A 20,926-nucleotide genomic window follows, 5' to 3' on the forward strand; every position below is an offset into this window, starting at 1 on the left:
GCGGAACGAATTAATTTCGTAACCCGATACATTTCGCAACCCGAAAAAGGCTTTCCGCTAGCACTGGAAAGCCGCTAGCCGCGCTTTCCGTTTGAATTTCGCGCCGAAAAAATTTCGTAACCCGAAAAAAACATCGTATCCCGGAACAGTTTTTTCCAATCTAACTTTTTCGTATCCCGGAAATTTCGTAACGCTATCAATTCGTATCCCGGGGTACCAGTGTACTAAGCTTTTCCCTATTATTCCTCTGGAGTTCATATCTAGAAATCACCATATTCTTATGCTATTCTCCATTCAATCAGGTTTTTATGTCACCATTGCCTGTTTCCCTTGAATCCAAGCATACCACGTCTCCCATTTTTGGCTTGGAGCATACAACCCTAGGCCTTGGCTGCAAGTGCCGAAAGGTCCATTCCCACACACCTACCTCCACCATTCTGGTGGCATCCTGTTTGGATTATGCATGGCTCAAACCCTGGTTCTGGTGCAAATAGTCTGGATTATGTCCAGCATGTTCAGCACCAGAACCATGGTATAGCACCATTAATATATGTTGAAATAATTTACCTTTTACTCTGGATTTTTCAGGAGGATATGGAGCTTTTCATTCTCATGTATGGGTAGCTATCTGCACAGGCAGTCTGCTGAGCTTAACAGTGCATCCAACATCAGAATGAGACACTCAGCCATGTGATTATCTCTGGGTGCCTTGCTCTGATATCAGGAGTGAATGACCTACCATGGCAGTGGTCACACTGGGTAGCTCAGTGGGGGCCCATGCAGACAAGCACCCTGGCACAGGAACAGAGGGCTAGGTAATGGGGCAAGGTCAGGGCAACTGCTTGGTCAAGATATTCCAGGCTACCTCCAGAGTATCCTGGTCAGTGAAGATAAGGCTTCTGATATACTGTATTAGGTCCATATTCAGATGTGTTCAGAGCACGTATTCTTACTTAGACCAGGGCTAGAGAAACTGCAGCCTGTATACACCTCACAGCCTCCAAACCCCCCACAACCTTCCCAGGAATCTTCAGCAGCCATCAAATTTCAGTGACAGTTTGCCACCAAAATTCTGTGGTACACTATCTCTGGGTACCTCAACACTGCAAGACAAACCACTTACAGCCAAAGCTGAAAAGAGGATACTGTTAAGAACAAATCCATCCCAAAAGAGAAGAAGGCTTGCAAATAGACGCACACACCCATGCCCCTGATACCAGAAATCCTCCCAAGGGAATGCAAAAACTTGAACCGAAGTTGGAGATCATCAGTGGGTAAGAAATCAGTGTCTGGCCAGGGAGGAGCTGCAGAGGAGTAAGGCAGCAGGTGGGGAGGGTGGGACAGGGCGAACGGCCACCTCAACAGCCCTCTCCCCCAATCGGGTGCCATCAAGCCTGGTGATACCACTTAATCATGGAGGTGGTTCTCACTCATGTCCTCACAAAATCTGCTTGTGAAGATGACCAGACCAAGAGAAAGCCCTTCCCTAAAGTTCTTTAAAACTTGAACTGGTTAGTATAGAGACAGATGATTTTTCATCTAATCTAAACCCAAACTGTGTAGGGGTTTAAAGGCCAAAACCAGCTCTTTGAATCGTATCCAGAAACAGTCTAGCCTCCAATAAAGTTGTTTCAACAGGGAGTCACAAGATCACCATAATCTGCCCCAGTCAACAGCATGGTGGCCACATTTTGGAACTGCTGAAGTGTCTGAACAATTTCCTAATGCAGTCCCATGTAGATTCAATAATAGATGAAACAGGATGTAATCAAGACATGTATCACTGAGCTGACTGGACCACAATGCTATCAAATTAAATTTATATCTAACATTTCAAGGAACAGGCACAGCTGGTGCACTAGTTTTGACTATGCAAACATACATGGCCAATGTGAAAGCTCAGTTCCAAATCCAGAGGTACACCCAAGCTTCAAAACTGAGATTTCAGGGGGAGCGTAACCCCATCCAGCACAGGCTAAGTCCCTACTGATTCCTGATACTGTTTTTGGCTAATTGGGAGCACCTTTGTATTGTCTAGATTAAGTTTTGCTTTGTTCACCCTCATCCAGTCCATTACTGATAGCAGATATAGGTTTATAAACACATCTTTCTTGGAATCAGATGGAAAGGAGATATAGAACTGGATCTCGTCAGTTGGGTTCTTCCAGAACTTTCATGTAAATATTAAATAGAACTGAGTACTGAGGGAAAACATAAGACAATGGTGATGGTGTTGAATAAGCTTTCTCCAGTACCACCTTCAGAATCCATTCCTCCAAGAAGCACCAGAAGTATTTTAAAATAGTGAGCCTCATCCCAGCGAGGCAACCCTGAAGGATATCATGCTGAATGGTATCAAAAACCACTGAGAGGTTCAAAAGAAACAACAGGAACACATTCCCCATCTAGTTCCCTGAAATGGAGAGAAAGAAACTGAACCCTTCCCACAAGGCATCTGACTCCTTCTTGGCCTCTGAGGGGGAGAGAGGGTGGGCCAATGCCATCAGTCCTATCCTTACAGAGCCCTCCATCTGTCCATCTGCCTTGGTCCAGGCCTCAGAGGGAGAGAAGAATGCTGGACCTGATCCTCTTCCCCTCAACCATTCCCTTCTCCTTTTGTGTCGTGTCTTCTTAGAGTGTAAGCATGAAGGCAGGGAACTGTCTAATTAAATGATTTTATGTACAGTGCTGTGTAAATTTACAGCGCTATATAAATAAAGCTTAATAATAATAATAATAATAATAATAATAGATAATCTGTCTCATTCAAGAATCCCTGGAGTTGGGAGGCAAGGTTACACAAATTGAAACGTATCAGATAAAAGAGGATCAGCAGTGCCCAGGGTTACATCATTACTGTAGTCTCTGTTACACTCATTTCATCAGCTCCCTAATACTTCAGTCTGTTCTACACTTGACTCTACTCTGTACATAGGGACACTTAGGGGCAATTAAATCCCTATTGGCCCAGGCAAGTAAAGTCTCCAAGAACCATCAGGATCTGTAAGCATCTGAGGAAATATCATCCTTCTCTAATTGGCCTTCCATCCCTACAGAGGCTCCACATTCTGATGAGTCAAAACCTAGTCAAGTAGAAATCTGTTCATAACAACAGAATTATAGAAAGTTCCTCCACACCAGATCACCATAATCCCATGCAGCACAAAAATTGGTACACAGTGTGTCCTGCAGTATGGTTGGTATGAGATACTGTTCGGTTTTTATACCATGAATTCCTGAACTGCACCCAATGGAGTGGTCTTCAATAACACTGATTCCCATTGTGGGAGAAAGGTGGGAGATAAATCCTTGAAATAAATAAACAAACAATACTGCTGAGACCAACTCAGGGAGAGAAACTGTTGAGGAGCAGGATGAGTGGTACACCCACAGAATCCCTATTCTGTCCCCAAAAGGGATTTTTGTTGAAAACACCACTGAAGGAATCATTACCGACCATACCCATAATCAACTACTTGGGAAGTCAGCCCAAAAAGAGATTCTCCTGGTTGGAGATACAGCTGCCTCTTGAGATGCTAAACACTTTCATGCTTACACGGTCCACAGGGTATTTGGCACTGCATGTCAACAGAGCTTCTGCATGACCCAGCTGGACTCAAGGTGACACTCTCACCTTCTTTACAAAAAGGGATGCTGATAAAATTTGCAGTTTGTAATTGCTGTCTGTGTCATCAGTCATTAAGCAGAAAGCATCTTTGTTGCATGTAAGTTTAATTTTTACATCCACCCTATTTAGCAGCAGTTTCTCCTGCAAAAAAAATAGCTGTATGGAGATGTCCCAGCAGATCTAGCTTTCGACCATCATGTATCAGGTTTGCATTTTTAATAAAACCCTTATTTATCCCCATCTAGGTCAGCTGATTCATACTCTCCAGGGATATCTTTATAAAACAAACCTGTAGAAAATCGGCTTGCTAGGGTGTCTTCACTGTACTTCACAACTGATTTTATGAAAGCCATGTAGGGGAGCAGGTGTTACTGACTGATGATGTGATCCCCCAAAATCACATCCAGCTGGCTAAAAATGGAGGCTATAGGATATTTCACCAACCCAACTTCAGCAGCTTTGGGAATGTTTGAATTGTGTACCTTAATAATCTTAACATGTCAGATATAAGAGCATATTATTCAAATTCATATAATCTTCACCATTTCCTGAAATGAAAAAAAAAAATCTAGCAGTGCAGATTCTGTCAGAGTAGTCAATGGGGGCACCTTAGTATACAAACTTTTCTCAATACTTGTTTGTGTAGACCCAATAGTAAATAGATCTAATTCAGATTTAGTGCATTCTTCAGAACCACTATGGATAAAAGCCATGGTATTAGTTTAAAATATATCTCTCTTGGACCATGTCAGAAGCTGCCTCCTATTCCTTACAGCTCTCCAGTTCTGAGTTTGTTTTCTTCTCATACCTTTTCTTTTCGGGGAGGGCCTATTAACCTCACCCGTAATACTTTTCTTTTTTGACCATGCCTCCTTTGAATATACATCAGGCCTGAGTCTTCTTGTAGAGTTGTGGGATTCATTTTATTTATAACTGCTTGAGTGACTTCACCAACCACATCTTTAGCAATATTATGCATGACAGATTTAATATGGGGTTTAATGATGTTCAGATCTCTTTTCAAAAGTGGAACTGCTTTTCTGAAAAGGCCTCTGAAAATACCATCAAGGCTACACCCATACATTGCAGAAATTCCATGATACCCTTGAAGACCATTACCAGCCTGGACCACATAATAATCCCTATAAAAGGCAGGGTCACCATGTTTTCAAGATCACAATTTTTAAAGCTTCAGTATTCTCCTGGGGTAGAAGTGTAATTTCACAATGTCACTTTTTTGTTTTGATCTGACTTTTATCTCAGTGGTGATGGTGTCAATGTGATGCTTACTTACAGGGATGTAAATAAGATTCCCTTATTGCCCAATGGAGGCTCCATGACAAGTTACTGATGGGAAAAGTGAGCCCCGACTCTGCCATGATGATTTTTTCACGGGAGAAGCGTGCGGGGCTGTGAACGTCGATCACGCTTCTTTCATGATTTATGATTTCATGGTGATTTACTCATGGGTAAGCCTCCCATGTGAAAGAGTCCAAAAACCTGAAGGCCTAGTTTTGATTGTTTGGTGAAAACTTTGATGATAACTTTTTAGAAACAGTGGAAGTACATTAGTACAAGTAAAGGTATTTTTAGCGGTAAAATACCTCCACTTTTTTGTTTTTAAAGTTCTGTTAAATCATTCCACAACCCCTGCTTTGACTTCATTATTGGTGACAAAATGGTGAACCCCATAATGTTTTAATAGGCTACTCACAAAATTGTTTAGAAACTTCCGGCCTTGATCTGTTTGTAATTCTTCCATCTTGGCCAAAAATAGTGTTAAAAGCACTGGACACTTCTCTAACAATTTTGTCCTTTAAAGCCAAAGCCCAGGCAAATTTAGAAAGAATACTATTACTGCTAAAATTTACTTGTAGCCTCTGTTATATTTAGACAATCAGATCAGCCTGCCATTTAAGTTTACCGCACATAGGCTTCCCATATCCCGCCTGGGGGCGGGACTTTCCCGATTTGGGACGGGTCCGCATGGTCCCGCCCCGGTTTGGCCCAGCCCCCGGGACTCCCCCCCAGCAAGTCCTGCAGGCTTGGCTTCAGCGAGGCCCCATTCCCTTGCCTGGCTTCCTCCGTTGGCGATGGAGGCAGCCAGGCAGAGGAAAGAGCCTTTCCTCTTTCTCCTCCTCCTTTTCTTCTGCCTCCTTTTCTTCCTCCCCTTCTTCCTTCTCCTCTTCTTCTTCTTTCTTCTCCTCTTCCTCCCCTTCTTCTTCATCTTTTTCCTCCTCCTCTTCTTCCTCCCCTTCCTTCTTCCTCCTTTTCCTCCTCTTCTTCATCTTCTTCCTCCTCCTCTTCTTCTCCATCTCTTCTTCTCCTCCTCCTCTTCCTCCCCTTCTTCCTCCCCTTCTTCCTCTTCGTTCTTCCTCTTCTTCATCTTTTCTCCTCCTCTTCTTCTCCATCTCTTATTCTCCTCCTCCTCTTCCTCCCCTTCTTCCTCCTCCTCTTCTTCTTCTCCTCTTCCTCCTCCTCTGCCTTTTCCACTCTTCCTCCTCTTCAATGCCCAAATATGCTGTTTGGAATGGTGGGGGGGAGGTTAGCCAGAAAGAGAAGTACATTTCTGCCATCTGTCTAGGAACAATGCCAAAATGTCCTCCATTTTGATCATGCCTAAGAAACATGCATTCATATTAACATTTTTTTAAAAAATCATCAATTTTTGCGTGTCCTCCATTTTAAAAAATGTGTCCTACATTTGAAAATTTTGTCCGACTTTTGTCCTACATTTGTCCCAGTTTGGAGGTCCAGAATTATGGCAACCCTTAACCGCACAGGGCTCCAGGCATGGAAGGAGAATGGTACAAAAAGGGCCAGGATGGGAATGGAACAAGTGGGGGATGCAGTGTTGTTGAAGACATTCTGAAATTCCTTCTGGGCAGAAGGTTGAAATGTAACAAGTGTCCTGGAAAAGGATGATGCCTGGTCGCCTAACCATAAAAGGGGACAAGGCCCTGCAAAATGTCAGACATGCAGGGGGAAAATGTAGGCCATGAACAGAGGAGGACAAGGCACCACAAAATGTTGGACATTCAAGAAAAATGTTGGACTAAAAGACACTTAATATAAAACTTAAACTACAAACACTTAATATGAATCTAAATTCATGCTTCTTAGTTACGCTCAAAAGGGAGGACATTTTGAGATTCCACCTGGACAGAAGCTCGAAATGTAGGATGTGTTCTGGAAAAGGAGGGTGTCTGGTTGTCTAATCACAAAGGAGGATAAGGCACCGCAAAATTATGAATGTTTAAGGAAAATATTGGACTAAAACCACTTGATATAAAATTTAATATAAAAGTTATGCTAAAAATACTTAATATAAATATAAATTCATGCTTCTTATTCATGTTCAAAAGGGAGGGCATTTTTCTGGACAGAAGGTTGAAATGTAGGACATGTAGGACATGTCCTGAAAAAGGAGGCCTTAGAGTTGCTATAAGTTGGAAAGGACTTGAAAGCACAACACAACAATATACAGTCGGCCCTTCTTATACATGGATTTTTTTATACACGGATTTAAGCATACACGGTTTGAAAATGTTCCCAAAAAGTATAAATTTACCTTGATGTTCCATTTTTTATTAGGGACACCATTTTGCTATGTCATTATACTTAATGGGACTTGAGCATACACGGATTTTGTTATACACGGGGGATCTTGGAACCAAACCCCAGCGTATAACAAGGATCCACTGTAAAATTACCACAAAGGCATTGTGAGAATGGATAGGTTGTTTAAAGAAGAAAAAGAGAGAATTTAAAGTACATATTTTGCTCTGGGAAAGAGTTTTCTGACAAGAGGGAAACTACTGGACAAAGAGTTCTGTGGCTTTAACAAGTAAATCACCAACACATTCAACAGATGTTAGTTGCAGTGTGCCTTCAAGTTCTTTCCAACTACAAGTGACTAGCTTAAGGTGAACCTATCATGGGGGTTTTCAAGTGGCTGAGACATCTTCTTTTTGTGGGGTCACACCACGAGTTACCGCACAGGGTGACACCAACCCTTATAATGCTACTGGCTCAGAATGGAGGATACTTGTAATTCTTACAGGTGGAAATGGAGGACAGTCCCTGGGAAAAGAGGACCTTTGATCACTCAGGGAAATGTAAATTCATGCTTTTTAGTCATGCTCAGAAAGGAGGACATTTTGAAATTGCTCCTGGGCAGATGATTGAAATGGAGGACAGGTCCTGGGAAAGGTAGAGTGACCAGATGTTCTCACCTCAAAGGAAGACCAGACACTACAAAATGGAGGACATCCGAGATTGCGCATGCGCCAGTAGAAGAGATAGACACCTTCGGGTCTCTCCCTTCCAGCTAGAAATAAATAAGAAATATTCATTATTTCTCCCTGCGGCTTATTGAATCTAATCAAACTTGGCAAGAGAGATAAAGAGAGGGAACCTATTTTTTTACAACAAACAAACAAGCAAGCTTCATTTATACACCGCTTCATACTGCCTAAGCAGTGTCTAAGTGGTTTACAACTGTAAGCTAATTTGCCCCCAACAATCTGGGTATTCATTTTAGCGACTTCGGAAGGATGCAAGCCTGAGTCGAGCTTGAGCCCTTTTGCTGGTCTTGAACTTGCAACCTTGTGGTTTTGAGTGAGTGGCTACAGTACAGGCATTTAACCACTGCACCACCAGCAAAAGAACATCAAGAATATAAGAAAAATAAGGCTCACTGTTTGCTATGTTGCGAAACAGGGATCACAGCAAGAATGGCAACAGAAACTGAGGAGGTAAGTCCTCTTATGATAATTGAAGTGTCTCAATTAAATAACAAGATGGACATTATAGAAAATAAATTGGATAAACTTTTGGATGCTTTCAAGAATGTTAATTTGACTGTCCAGGAACTCTCTAAAGATATAAGAGAGATTATAAAAAATAATGCAAACAATGCATGGGAGGGTTCAAATGAAAACAACAAAGATCTTGGAACTCAAGGAACAGATGACTGACCCTGAGCAGAGATTAGCCCATGCAGTTGACAGACAGAGGAGAAAAAATTTGAGATTGAAAGGCATCCCTGTAAACATACATGCATCAGAATTAACAGAGACTTTAACAGCATGGTGGAAGGACTATGGAATAGATTTATTGCCAGATGATATAGAGAGGGCACATTGTACCCCTGGGCAACCTAAACAGAAACAAAAAATTAATAAATATACTCCAGATGTCATTATCCTATTTCTTAGGGAAAAGACTAAAGACTTTGTATTTAAGAAATTAAGAGCTGTGCACAACTTGGAGTTCAAAGGGACAAAAGTGCAAATCTTTCCAGACCTTTCCACTGAAACCAGAAAGCAGAGAAATCAACTCCAACCAGTAACAACTTGTCTGATGGAGGCTGGTCAAAAGTTTACATGGGGTTTTCCAACAGCTATACTGGTATTCAAAAATGGAGAGCTACTGAAGGTCAGAAATCTAGTTGAAGGTCAGAAACTGCTGGAATAATTGGGAATTAAACAACAGACTGGAAAAGAACCCAGGAGTGACCAGGCAGAGGCAGCAGCAGAAGAAGAGGAACCAGACAGTGATCTGGAGAAAAGGGCTATGGAGTTGTGAAGGAGAGGCAGAGAGAGAAAATAAAGAAAGGGAAGTGAAAGCTAGACAGACTGAGAGAAGTGCAAATTGCACTATATTTGGCACTGGTTGGGAAAAACATATATTTATAAGGCTATGTTGGCCAACAAAGTATAAATGATACATTGGGAAACATGGTTCCAGACTTTAAGTGACTTGGATTCAATAACAATTAAAGGCGAAACAGAAGATCTGCAATGAAAAAGATTGGAAGTCCAAGCTAATACATATGTGATGTAGAAATTATATATATTTGAGAGTCATTAAGAGCAGTAAAAGTATGATGTTTGGTATCATGCTTAGTTAAGAAGAAAAGAAATAAGGATAATGTTAAATTTACATTGAAGGACTTTTGAATGGTTTAATATGAGGGAATAAGAATACAGGTCCTGAATATTGTAATAATAGGGAGAGTAAATGAAAGGTAAAGTTTAGAAAACTGGAAGAGGATGCAACAGGAAGAACACAACCTAGCAAGAGAACCAGCAATGATGGCAGGCATTTTCTGCACTGTACATCCTCCAGGGAGCGGAGTGGACCAGAAGACTGGGATGGGAAAGGGGATAGTGGCTGAAAAGAAGTTTAAGATGTGGATGCTGGAAATTCAAATTAAACAAGGTGTGGGTTGAGATGAAGGGAATTAATATCCTTTCTCTCAATGTTAATGGTTTGAGTACTCTAGTCAAGAGATATAGACTGTATAAATTATTACAAGACAAGAATGTGGACATCCTTATGATTCAGGAAACGCATAAACAACAAAATAAATCCAAGCTTCTTAATTATGCTAACTGGGATAAACAGTTTGAATCCAGAGGAACTAATAAAGCTAGAGAAGTTACCATTTTAATAAGGGAAGGAATTTACTTCCAGGCGGAAAAAATAGTAAAAGATACAGAAGTGGGTCCAAGGGTTTTACATGCATATGTGGTGGGATTGTCCGTGTGTTCAGAAGTTTTGGGGTGAAGTGATAAGAGAGATTAATAAAATTATAGGCAAGGATGTTCATTTGAACAAAGAGAATTGTATAACTTTAAATTTGAAGAATAAGGGACTGAAGAACAATGAAGAGAAAGCAATAAAGAATATACTAAAAGCAACATAGGCTATGGTAGCATCAGGATGGAAAGAAAGTAAAAATTGGAACTTCACCAAGATAGATATGTATTTGGCAAATAACCTGTTGTTTGATGATGATGATGATGATGATGATGATGATGATGATGATGATGATGATGATTTTTATTTATAGCCCACTTTTCCAGGGTAGATCAAAGTGGGTTACAACAAGGCAAAAGAAATACAAAAACAGAATACAAGAGATAATACACTATTAGAGATAGAAGATTAAAATATACTGGAGAAAGGACAGTAGAAGCTTGGAATTTGGGTTGGGAAATCCTGCTTGAGAAAGTTAAAGGGAATACGGAGTACAATGAAGTCATTAATGTAATTAAATCCCACATATTGAATGATAGGTATTAATTATAAACAGTATATTGATCCTAAACTCTTTCAAGCCATGCAGGAGGGGGAGGGGGGAGTAGGGAATAGGGTATATGCAACATTGTATATATGTTAAAATAATTTAATAAAGATTTAAAATAAAAATGGGGGGACATGACCCAAGAAAAGCTAAAAACATTAATAGAAATGTAACATTTATGCTTCTCAGTCATGCTCAGAATGCGGGATGTTTTGACATTCCTCCTGGACATAAGGTTGAAAAAGAGGACCTCTGGTTCCTGACTTCTCATAGAAATATGAATTCATGGTTCTTAGTCATGCTCAAAATGGAGGACAAGGTCCCTCAGTGAATTTCATGACGACCTTAAGGCAAATCTATCCTGGGATTTTCTTGGCAAGATTTCTTCAGAGGAGGTTTACCATTGCAGTCCTCTGAGGCTTAGAGAATGTGACTTGTGTGTGTGGTGCCTTCAAGTTGTTTCTGGTTTATGGCGACCCTAAGGTGAAACTATCATGGAGTGTTTTTGGCAAGTTTCATCAGAGGGAAGTTTGCTATTGCTAGCCTGAGGTTGAGAGACTGTGTCTTGGGTTTTCCCACAGAAGTCTCACCCCCAGAAGGCAGGGGTCCCACTCCCAGAAGTGCATCCCCTGAAAGTCCTGCCTCTGGCACCCAGTGACACCTGGAGTGGGAATGCCACTGAGTTTGGGCACTCGGTCTCTAAAAGGTTTGCCATCACTGGACTATTTACTTATGGGGGAGTGTGGGACTGGAAACTATCAGAGAAGGATGAGAGAGCGGGCTTACTGTATCTAGTGACAATATAGATCCAGCAGCCACCTAGGAGTTTACACCTGTATAAACTCTGTAATGAAACTTGAAGGAATAATGTTGATGCTCAAAGCAACTATTAATGTAGAAATCATGACGCCAGAAATGGTGAAGACATCTTTTTCCTTATGTAAAATTTTATTCAGGTGCAGTAAACAATATGTTAATGAATAGTAATGTAAAATTTTATCTACCAACTCTCACTCCACCCACTTGGCATAAGAATAATTTAAAGCCTCATGAGGCCAGAACTAAACAGAGTTCACAGACAAAGGCTCCAAAGATTTGTATAAGAAAAAGGTAATGGAAAGGGATATGGGCATGGATTGGGGTAGATTGGTTAAGGTAATTTCTAACTCATATTATTGAACTGTGGGTGTGCTATGGGTAGATGCTGATATATATACATCATACCCTAAGTTAGGATGTTCCAATTTGGCTGGGGCAAGAGGTGTGCGAAACTTTTCTGAGCCCCTCACCATTAATTTCAACAGGAAGCGGTTGCAATCATGCAGCACTTCATCTGTTAGTGGACTGTAGCTCCCAACATTCTTCACCACTTGCTAAGTTGGTTAGAGGTGTTGGGAGTTAGAGTCCAACAAGATAAGGAGCACAATATGGATTCTATACTTGTGACTGATCTTTCTTGCTGCAGGAGATCATCATGCTCAACTTTGTTCTGCTGGAAATCAGCATAAGACAAAGTGGCAGCATAGCATGATGGTGGAAATTTTATACCAGTGGTGTTGGAGGGAAGGGTTCTACATTTTTCGCCTAATCTTTCTACAGCTGGCAAACCTTCCAGTTAGGATTACAGTGTGAGTCAATCAGTTATGTGTTTGTTTGTTTTCTAGGGAGAAAAGTAATCATTTCTTTGTGGACAGAAGTTTCTTTGATTCATCTTCTCATACCAAAAATGACAGCAGAAAACACAAACTCTACTTTAGGGCAAGAATCTACGACTTGGCTGGCTTGCCTTTTAGGAGAATATCTAGGGTTCATGGTGTATCCTTCAACAGTCTTAAGCATTCTGATAATATTGTACTATCCCCTTCTTGTTTCATTCTCCGTGGTTTACCTGGGCAGCGCACTCTATTTCTTTTGTGGTATTATTTATAATCTCCCAGATGATCGCAACAGCAAACAATGGGACAAGTCAAAGAAAAAACTGGCAGTTCTGTCAGATGTGATAGGAAAGATACTGCATGGTAAGCATGATTTCCTCACATAATCTCTTACAGGCTGAATTTCTAATAGATGGTTTAATGGTTTGATTATGAGCTGAGATCAGAGTTTAAGGCAGCCAGGCACAGGATTTTATATTTTGGATCTGAAATGCATAAAATGAAGTTATTGCATACAGAATCTAGAATAAAACCACTCTGAGATATTTTGTTTTATCAGATTTTCACAGATGAGAATTGTGAAATATTTATTATGTTATTATGTTATTATGTTTGGCCTTTAAGAAGAACTCTAGGAGAGCCTCCTCAGTGACTGCTCCCAGGCTGTGGAACTCCCTTCCATGGGAGGCTCAGTGGGCCCTTGCTCTGCTCTCTCCTTCCAGACAGGCAAAGAAGACCTTTTTATGTAGGCAGGCCTTTGGTGCTCCAAGTTTCGAGTTTCTTTATTGCTAAAGATTATAAGTCATCACAAGCCAATATAATTATTGTAAAATACAAACAAAAAAGTAGAATAACAATAATAAATAAAAACCTGTGCTTCAAAAATGTGGCAGAGAGGTGTTTTGAATGTGGTGTGCTGTACATCATTTTTTTCATATTTTAATTATGCTTTAAGTTTTTTGAAAATTGTTTAAACTTTTGTAAAATAAGATTTTAACTGGATAAGTTTTAAATTTTTGTAAGCTGTTTTGACCTCATGGGAGGAGAAAGGCAGTGTACAATAAATAAAGATTAGCAAATTTGATCTAATAGTACCTGTTCCACACACCTTCCTGAGTTGTTGAAGTTGCCCATTATTTACTTTTTTCTTGTTAACCATCAAATTTTCTTACTAAGTGACAACACCAATATTTTCCTTCTTCCTTTTTTCCTCTCTCTCTCTCTCTCTTGCACACACACACACATGATTTTATTTTGAGAAAATCCTTTCCTGCTTATCCATCCCTGCATACTTTCATGACCAAAGACAGGACTTCGTTGAAGGGTGGAAGTGTGGGGGAAAATCATTTTAGACAGCAGGTGTTTGCTTTCCATTTCAAATTTAGACATCAGACTGTAACTGTCATAGTCATTTTGAGCTTTAACTTTAAGATATCACATTTATTTGATATAGTTTAGCTCTGGTTCTCTTGATTTGTTTTTCTTATGCTACTGCCTGAGGTCTGTTATGAAATAGAGAACTATGACATGTATGTAAACACAAGAAAATACTGAAGACTTTGCATGTTGTTCCATTGACAGGTTATGAGATTTGTGGAGTGGAAAATCTACCAAAAGGGCCTGCTCTTCTTGTTTATTATCATGGAGCCATTCCTGTGGATTATTACTTCTTTGTACTTAGAATTTATAGAATCACGGGTAGATTGTGCTGTTCTGTGCTGGATCACTTCATTTTTTGTCTACCAGGTACAAAATCAAATTCTGTTACTGTTATTGCATGTAGTTTTCATCAGATGATCTCCAGTTTTAGCTTTTTTAGATGAAAAAAATTCCTTTCCCTTGTATTCTAACTAGCCACGTGAAAATGTCTCATTCCTACTGAGAATCTTCAGTATGTTAGATACACAAAGTATTTATTACTAATGATTTAGTATTGATTTCCACTGCATTATTAAAAAGCAAAATCAGAATCACCAGCCTGTAAGTAAGGGTGGAAAAAGGGTGTGCAGGAGAAGATGATTTTTCACCTCTTGGTTTTCCTGTTGAGGTGATGCTTTCTTCTCCTTGCACCTGGAAATTTAGGATGGTAGTAATCTGAGAGCCAAAGATCCTTGTCCAACACATCTTTGAAAAGAGATTGCTTAACACTGTCAGCTCTTTTGAAAGTAAAGCCACTCACTGGTGATGGGAGATAATCAAATAGAAACAGTCAACACCAAACTCTCCTGTTTTTGCTTGCACTGCCTCAGATGCTGGAAAAGAGTAAGAAAGAGGACATTCCCCTATTGCAACCTGAACATAGCCCTGCATGATATCTCTAAGGAGGGAACAAAGTAGCATGCAATGATGCAAAATCCTACCTGGGTGCCATGCATGAAGAAAGTAGTGGCCAGAGGTGCTACCTAAAGCCTGAGACCAGCAGCCACTTCTTCATGTTTACTCACCATCTCTTGCTGGCTGGTAGACTTTTAGAAATCATCACAAAAGAACACTCCCCAGGGGTTTTAAATGATCCATTGCATTCTCTTCTGTGCTGGGGAGAAATTCTTTTAAAAACTGCACCACTCTGTGGAGAAAAAAAAATTATTGCCATCCTAAACCTCAGCAGGAACTAATGTTGATGTTACCCTGGATGAAAAACCTAAGAATCCTTAACACCATATCTGAGAGGATCTGCGTAAAACAAGTTTAAGGGCAGGATCATGTTTTCTTTGTTATGAGGAAAACATGATATCTATTGCATCTTAGTGATTAACCAAAAATGAAGTAACTATCTCTGAGCCCCCCCCCTTTCTATTGCATCTTAGTGATTAACCAAAAATGAAGTAACTATCTCTGAGCCCCCCCCCTTTTTTTTTTTTCTAGGCTTAAAACGCTATCTTTATATAAATCAATGTGCTAATTCTACAAGAGAGGAATGTGTGGAACTTCTGAAGCAAGGGAATCTACTGGGTATTGCACCTGGTGGACTTCGAGAGCAAAATTATGGAGACCATACTTACAAGCTTGTGTGGGGAAAAAGAAAAGGTTTTGCTCAAGTAGCCATAGATGCAAAAGTGGTGAGATGTTCTTTGTCATTGCCATTATACTTCCCTTCATTATATTGTCTGAGCTGAATATAATTTCTTGCAGTTCATATTTAAAACACAAGCAATAATAATCTCTGTCCATAGGAGAAGGCAAATTTTATTTTTCCTCATTATCAATTTTTAATATTTTAATTGCTCAGAAAATACTCTCAGAAGTGAAGATGGGGTAAAAAAATTTTGCATTGTCTGAGAAAATATCAGCACAGCATCTTAATAATTATTTCAAAGGGAAGGGGATGGAAAAAACATACAGCGTATACAGAGTATAGATATAGTACTACTGACACTGAATATGTACAACACTTGGTCTGAGAAAGCTTGAGACAACAGCAGAATAATTTTGGTAAGGACAGCAATATTCTGCCATTAGGAAATACTTTTACTGGCAATTCTCCTTCCACATCCATATCCTTGCAGCTGCAGTTTCCATCAGGAAAAACAAACTACTATTCTCTGCCTCCCAGTACCAATGTAAATGGCAGCTTTGATAAAGGAATTTATCCTAAAAATGCAACAGAGGAACAAATAGTTGCATTCTTCCTTCACACATTGATACATGGCCAATAAAATGATCATTATCTCACCACCTTCAAATGTACAATTGGTGGCAGAATTCTACAGAATATCATTCTGTTATTCTTTTTTGCAAGTGTCTCAATTTTTATTTTGGTCTGTGGTTTCTCTTAGCCCATCATCCCTATCTTTACTCAGAATCTGAGAGAAGGCTACAGAATATATGGAAACATAAGTAAGTAAAACTTCATACTTCCTTAGAAATTTATTGGGGGAAGGAACTGGAAAGATATAAGCCATGTTGAAGTTCTTTGGGACTTATGTCAAAGCTGAAATTATATAAGATCAGATGCAAGTATTTTAAAATCTTGGTTTATGTAGCCAGGAATTTTCTGTGTATTCCTCCCCTTCTTTTAATGAGCACAGATCTCACACTCTACACATTCTGAGAAGCTTTCTATTGTTTGCTTTGAAGTGAAATATTCATTTGATTTAGTGTTTATGATGGGAAGGTTTTCTTTACATGCAGCTCCAAATGTTGTCCCCTGAAACCTATTTCCAACAGAGAACAGGTGATTGTGACTCATCCTAATTATCTGTTTCTCCACATGACCAAATGTGTAAACAGAAAATTCAAATAATTTTCAGGTAGTATGTGCTCGCTCCTTCCATCACCCTGTGAACCCATGAGGGTTTTAAGCTGGCATCCATGCTGATACTGTTTATTCTGGCCTTGCCTAATTCAAACACAAATGGATTTAGTATATGATCACAGGTTTATCTTAAATCCATATACAGGACCAATGAGATGGCTTTATGAACAAACTCGGATTTTATTCTTTCCACAATACGGACTAATACCAGTGAAACTTCGAACACATATTGGTCAACCAATTCCATATGATCCAAACATAACTGCTGAAGAACTAGCTGAAAAAGTAAGTATTTCACTGTGTTAAGCTTTTACAATAAACAGTACTACTACAAAGTGTTCTAAGGTTTATGGAAATATCAGAGAGGAGGCTCTGTGAATAGTGTGACTAACACTTTTTCATGTATCATATACAGTATATGTAACAAAGACTGAATAAATAATGAATGAATAAAATCGTCATCATTATAATCAATCTTGTGTTGCAGTAGAAGAAAGTCCATGTTGGATTTTACTACCCCTCCTTCCCCATCTTCTCCGAGTTGAATGGGAGGTCAGCCAGAACTAGAGTCTGACATCATCAAACCTCACCTTCACCTTGCAGCAGCCACAGGAGAGGCAACAGTTAAATCCAGAGTGTATGTGGAAACCCATTCTTTTATTTTAGGATAACCCTATTACAGTGGTGCCTCGGGATACGAAATGATCGGGTTACGAAATTTCCGGGATACGAAAAAGTTGGATTGGCAAAAACTGTTTCGGGTTATGAAATATTTTTCGGGTTACGAAATTCATTTCGGCGAGAAATTCAAATGCTGCAAAGTGCAGCTATAGGCTTTCCAGTGCTAACGGAAAAGTGTTTCGGGTTACGAAATTTTCGGGTTACGAAAGGAATGGCAGAACGAATTAATTTCGTAACCCGAGGCACCACTGTACTTGATTCCATAATCATGAGCACATGCTTATTTCTGCTAGAGCTCCCATTCAACTCAGAGAATGTGGAGAAGAAGTGAAAATAAAACCCAAGATAGATGTTCTTCGACTGCAGCAAAAGATGATGGTTGATTATAATGATGATGGTGATGACGATTTTATTCATTTATACCCCACCATTCTCTCAATAATGAGACTCAAGGCACCTAACAACATATTTAAAACAATACAGATTGAAAACTATGCAAAAACTTGCAAAATTTTAAAAGAGTTAAACAACATATAAAGTTACAAACATTAAATAATTACTATTGTCATTGTTGTCATTTATCTATATGGCACCATCAATGAACATGGCATTTTAAAAGTTAAACAACCAGAAACAGTGGGTTTTGCCATAGAGGGACAATGTAAAATATACTTGTATGTTCACACAGAGAGTTGGGGGAGGGGGGAGGAGAATAACAAAATATAAACATAAAACTGACAAATACATATAATCAAAATGCACAAGATTATAAAACAATATTCATATTACATATTAATTTATCAAAATATCAAAAATAATATTAAAACAAAACATTAAACTAAAATTCCAAAAGCTTTGGGAAACAAGAATTTTTTAAATTGAGATTTAAAAATAATGAGGGAGGAAGCAATCCGCAAATGTTCAGGAAGGCAATTCCATGAGTATAGAGTAGGAAGGGAAAAGAGATGAAGCTGAGCCAATGAAGAGTAAAACCTAGGTTGGGTGTGTATATAGTTACACTAACAAAATACTCATAAATGTTAAGATTACTCTTATCAAGAACGGAAGAACCATATTTTGAAAACTAGGCATGCATTTCTGACCAAAGTTTTCTCAGAAAGAAAATAAGAGTAATGGAAAAGAGGCACAGAAGTACAACTAGCCAAATCTTTTGGAAATACAGAAGAATTCTGAGACTTTTATTTAACTTTAAAAACAAGATAATAGCCATGTAGTACTGAGGACATGGCAGTGATTTGTAAAATCATGAATGTAGTGTAAAGAGAGGGGAATTAATTCTCCCTCTGTCAGTACATTAGATAGCTAAGCATGGTGTGATAACTTGTACCATGCTAGATCAGAGTAAAGGCCCATCTATTCCTCATTCTGCTCACACAGTGGCTATTCAGTTGACTATGGAAGCCCACAGGCAGGATATGAGTGTAGCAACTCCCCACTCATTCACTTCAAGTTACTGATTTCTCAATGCCCCTTAAAGTGCAAACAGAAGGAAGGAAGGAAGGAAGGAAGGAAGGAAGGAAGGAAGATTTGATGAAAGAATTAATAGTTTTCAATGTCTTTTAAAGCATATGGCCTCTTTCATAGGAAGGAGCTTATAGACTTTGCTTGTGACTATCTACATTTTTTGAAATGGGAAATATATACTTAATTCTTAATCTTGGGGTTTTAATCTTTTCCTCCTAAGAGGAATTAAAGCCAATGTCTCTCTGTACATTATATAGTTAAGCATATTAATATAAATGTCATGATGTATCAGTCCAATGGCCTATCTAAGAGATCGCCTGCTTCAATACAATCCGCCCCGTACCCTCAGGTCCTCTGGGAGGAATTTACTACAACCCTTAAAGACCAGGCTGACGGCGACCTCCCAGAGGACATTTTCTGCAACCGCTCCCAATTTATGGAATGGCCTGCCAGACGAATCCGTCACATTAACAATCTAGAGAGCTTTTAAAAAGCCATTAAGATGGATCTCTTCCAGCAGGCCTTCCCGGAATAAAATACTCAGCCACGGACAAGACTTCCCATCTAGTGACTCTGCCCATGGTGATTTGTTTCTCTGTTTGTTTGTTTGGATTAGTTGGTTTTTAATCTTACACTGTTTAATCTTGTTTTAAGGGGAGGCACTGTGTATATATAGTTGTATTTTAACTTGCTGTACGCCGCTTTGATTGCTTGGCAAAAAGCGTGATAGAAATAAATTTTTTATTTTTATTTTTATTATCTATTCCTCCTATTGGTCACAGAGTGATCAACCAGCTTGGCACTTATTCTTTCCAAGTGACTGATTGCTCAGTTATACCTTGAAAGGGAGGTAGAATAATAAATTGTGAGAAAGGGCAATTGAGAGGTTTTAATATTCTTGAAAGCATATGGACTCTTTCACAGCAAGGAGCCTATGTCCTTTGGTTATGTTTATCTGGTTTTTTAGAAATGAAAAGTATATACTTGATTCAAAACGTTTCGTTTTTTTTAATCTTTTCCTCTCAACAGACAAAAACTGCAATGGAAGCTTTACGGGACAAGCATCAGAAAATACCAGGAAGCATCATGGGAGCTCTTTGGGAACGCTTTGAGGTTCATCAAAAAAATGACTAGTGTGAATAAAGGAATGCACTGATACAATTTTTCTTATGTTGTTTTCTCACAAATACTTTTGGTTGTGGTTGTGTGCCTTCAAGTCTTACCTTGACTTATGGTGACCCTAAGACAGGCCTATCACAGGGTTTTCTTGGCAAGATTTGATCAGAGGGGGGTTTACCTTTGCCTTCCACTGAGGCTGAGAGGTTGTGACTTGCCCAAGGTCACCCAGTAAGTTTTTATGTGTGTGTAGATTCAAATCATGGTCTCCAGAGTCATAGTCCAACACTCAAACCATTACACCATGCTGGCTCTTCACCCCAAACTCTATTTTTTAATGTGAAAATTGGAGGATTTTTTAAAGCAGATGTCAATCAAGCGCCTAGGCGCTTGATGTCACAGTGACGTCAATTCTTCAATGCATTTTGCCACGGGCTATTTTTGTTCCCCATTCCCATTTGTGTCTTTCAAACCTGTTTTTCTGTTTTGTTTAATTTATTAAGCAGTCAATCAAACACTTAAGTGCTTTTCCCCTCTGGGAAAGGAAAAAGGAGCCTCCATCTCCCCAAGTCCCTTTGCCTCACAAGCTGTCTTGTGTCTTCCCAGTGCCCCTCTGGGAAAGGAAGAAAGAACCTCCATCCCCACCAAGTCGCTTTGCCTCCCAAGCTGCCCTGTGTCTTCTCAGAGCCCCTCTGGGAAAGGAAGAAGGAGCCTCCATCCCCCCAAGTCCCTTTGCCTCCCCCATTGCTCCCTGGGCTGTCTGGGGGATGATCGAGCAGGCATGTAAAAAAAGAAGAAAATAGTTAAAAATTGTGTTCAATGGCTCTCCTCACACATTGATCTATGAATGTGGAGCAGGGGGGAGATTGCAGGGGGGCATAATGTGTTTACCACGTTTGGAGGTCAATGTAGCAATTTGCTATGTTTGAACACCCAACAAAGCGCCTAGGCCAGGGGTAGGCAATCTTTTTGAGCCGGGGGCCGGGTTGCTGTCCCTCAGACAACTGGGGGGC

General features: G+C 39.6%; 1 protein-coding gene across 1 annotated transcript in view; it reads left to right on the plus strand.

Annotated features, from left to right (window-relative positions):
- The window catches only part of LOC121929283 (transmembrane protein 68-like), a 33,786-nt gene extending 13,750 nt beyond the window's left edge, over window positions 1-20,036 (plus strand). Inside the window, exons 2-7 of the mRNA XM_042464670.1 lie at window positions 12,386-12,739; window positions 13,958-14,122; window positions 15,242-15,435; window positions 16,153-16,213; window positions 16,777-16,916; window positions 19,827-20,036. Coding sequence (XP_042320604.1) covers window positions 12,448-12,739; window positions 13,958-14,122; window positions 15,242-15,435; window positions 16,153-16,213; window positions 16,777-16,916; window positions 19,827-19,931 — 957 coding nt within the window. The 5' untranslated portion in view covers window positions 12,386-12,447 and the 3' untranslated portion in view covers window positions 19,932-20,036. The remainder of the gene's footprint in view (window positions 1-12,385; window positions 12,740-13,957; window positions 14,123-15,241; window positions 15,436-16,152; window positions 16,214-16,776; window positions 16,917-19,826) is intronic.
- The last annotated feature ends 890 nt before the right edge of the window (window positions 20,037-20,926 follow it).

Source organism: Sceloporus undulatus, chromosome 4 (genome assembly GCF_019175285.1).
Source record: "Sceloporus undulatus isolate JIND9_A2432 ecotype Alabama chromosome 4, SceUnd_v1.1, whole genome shotgun sequence".
Taxonomy (NCBI): Eukaryota; Metazoa; Chordata; class Lepidosauria; order Squamata; family Phrynosomatidae; genus Sceloporus; species Sceloporus undulatus.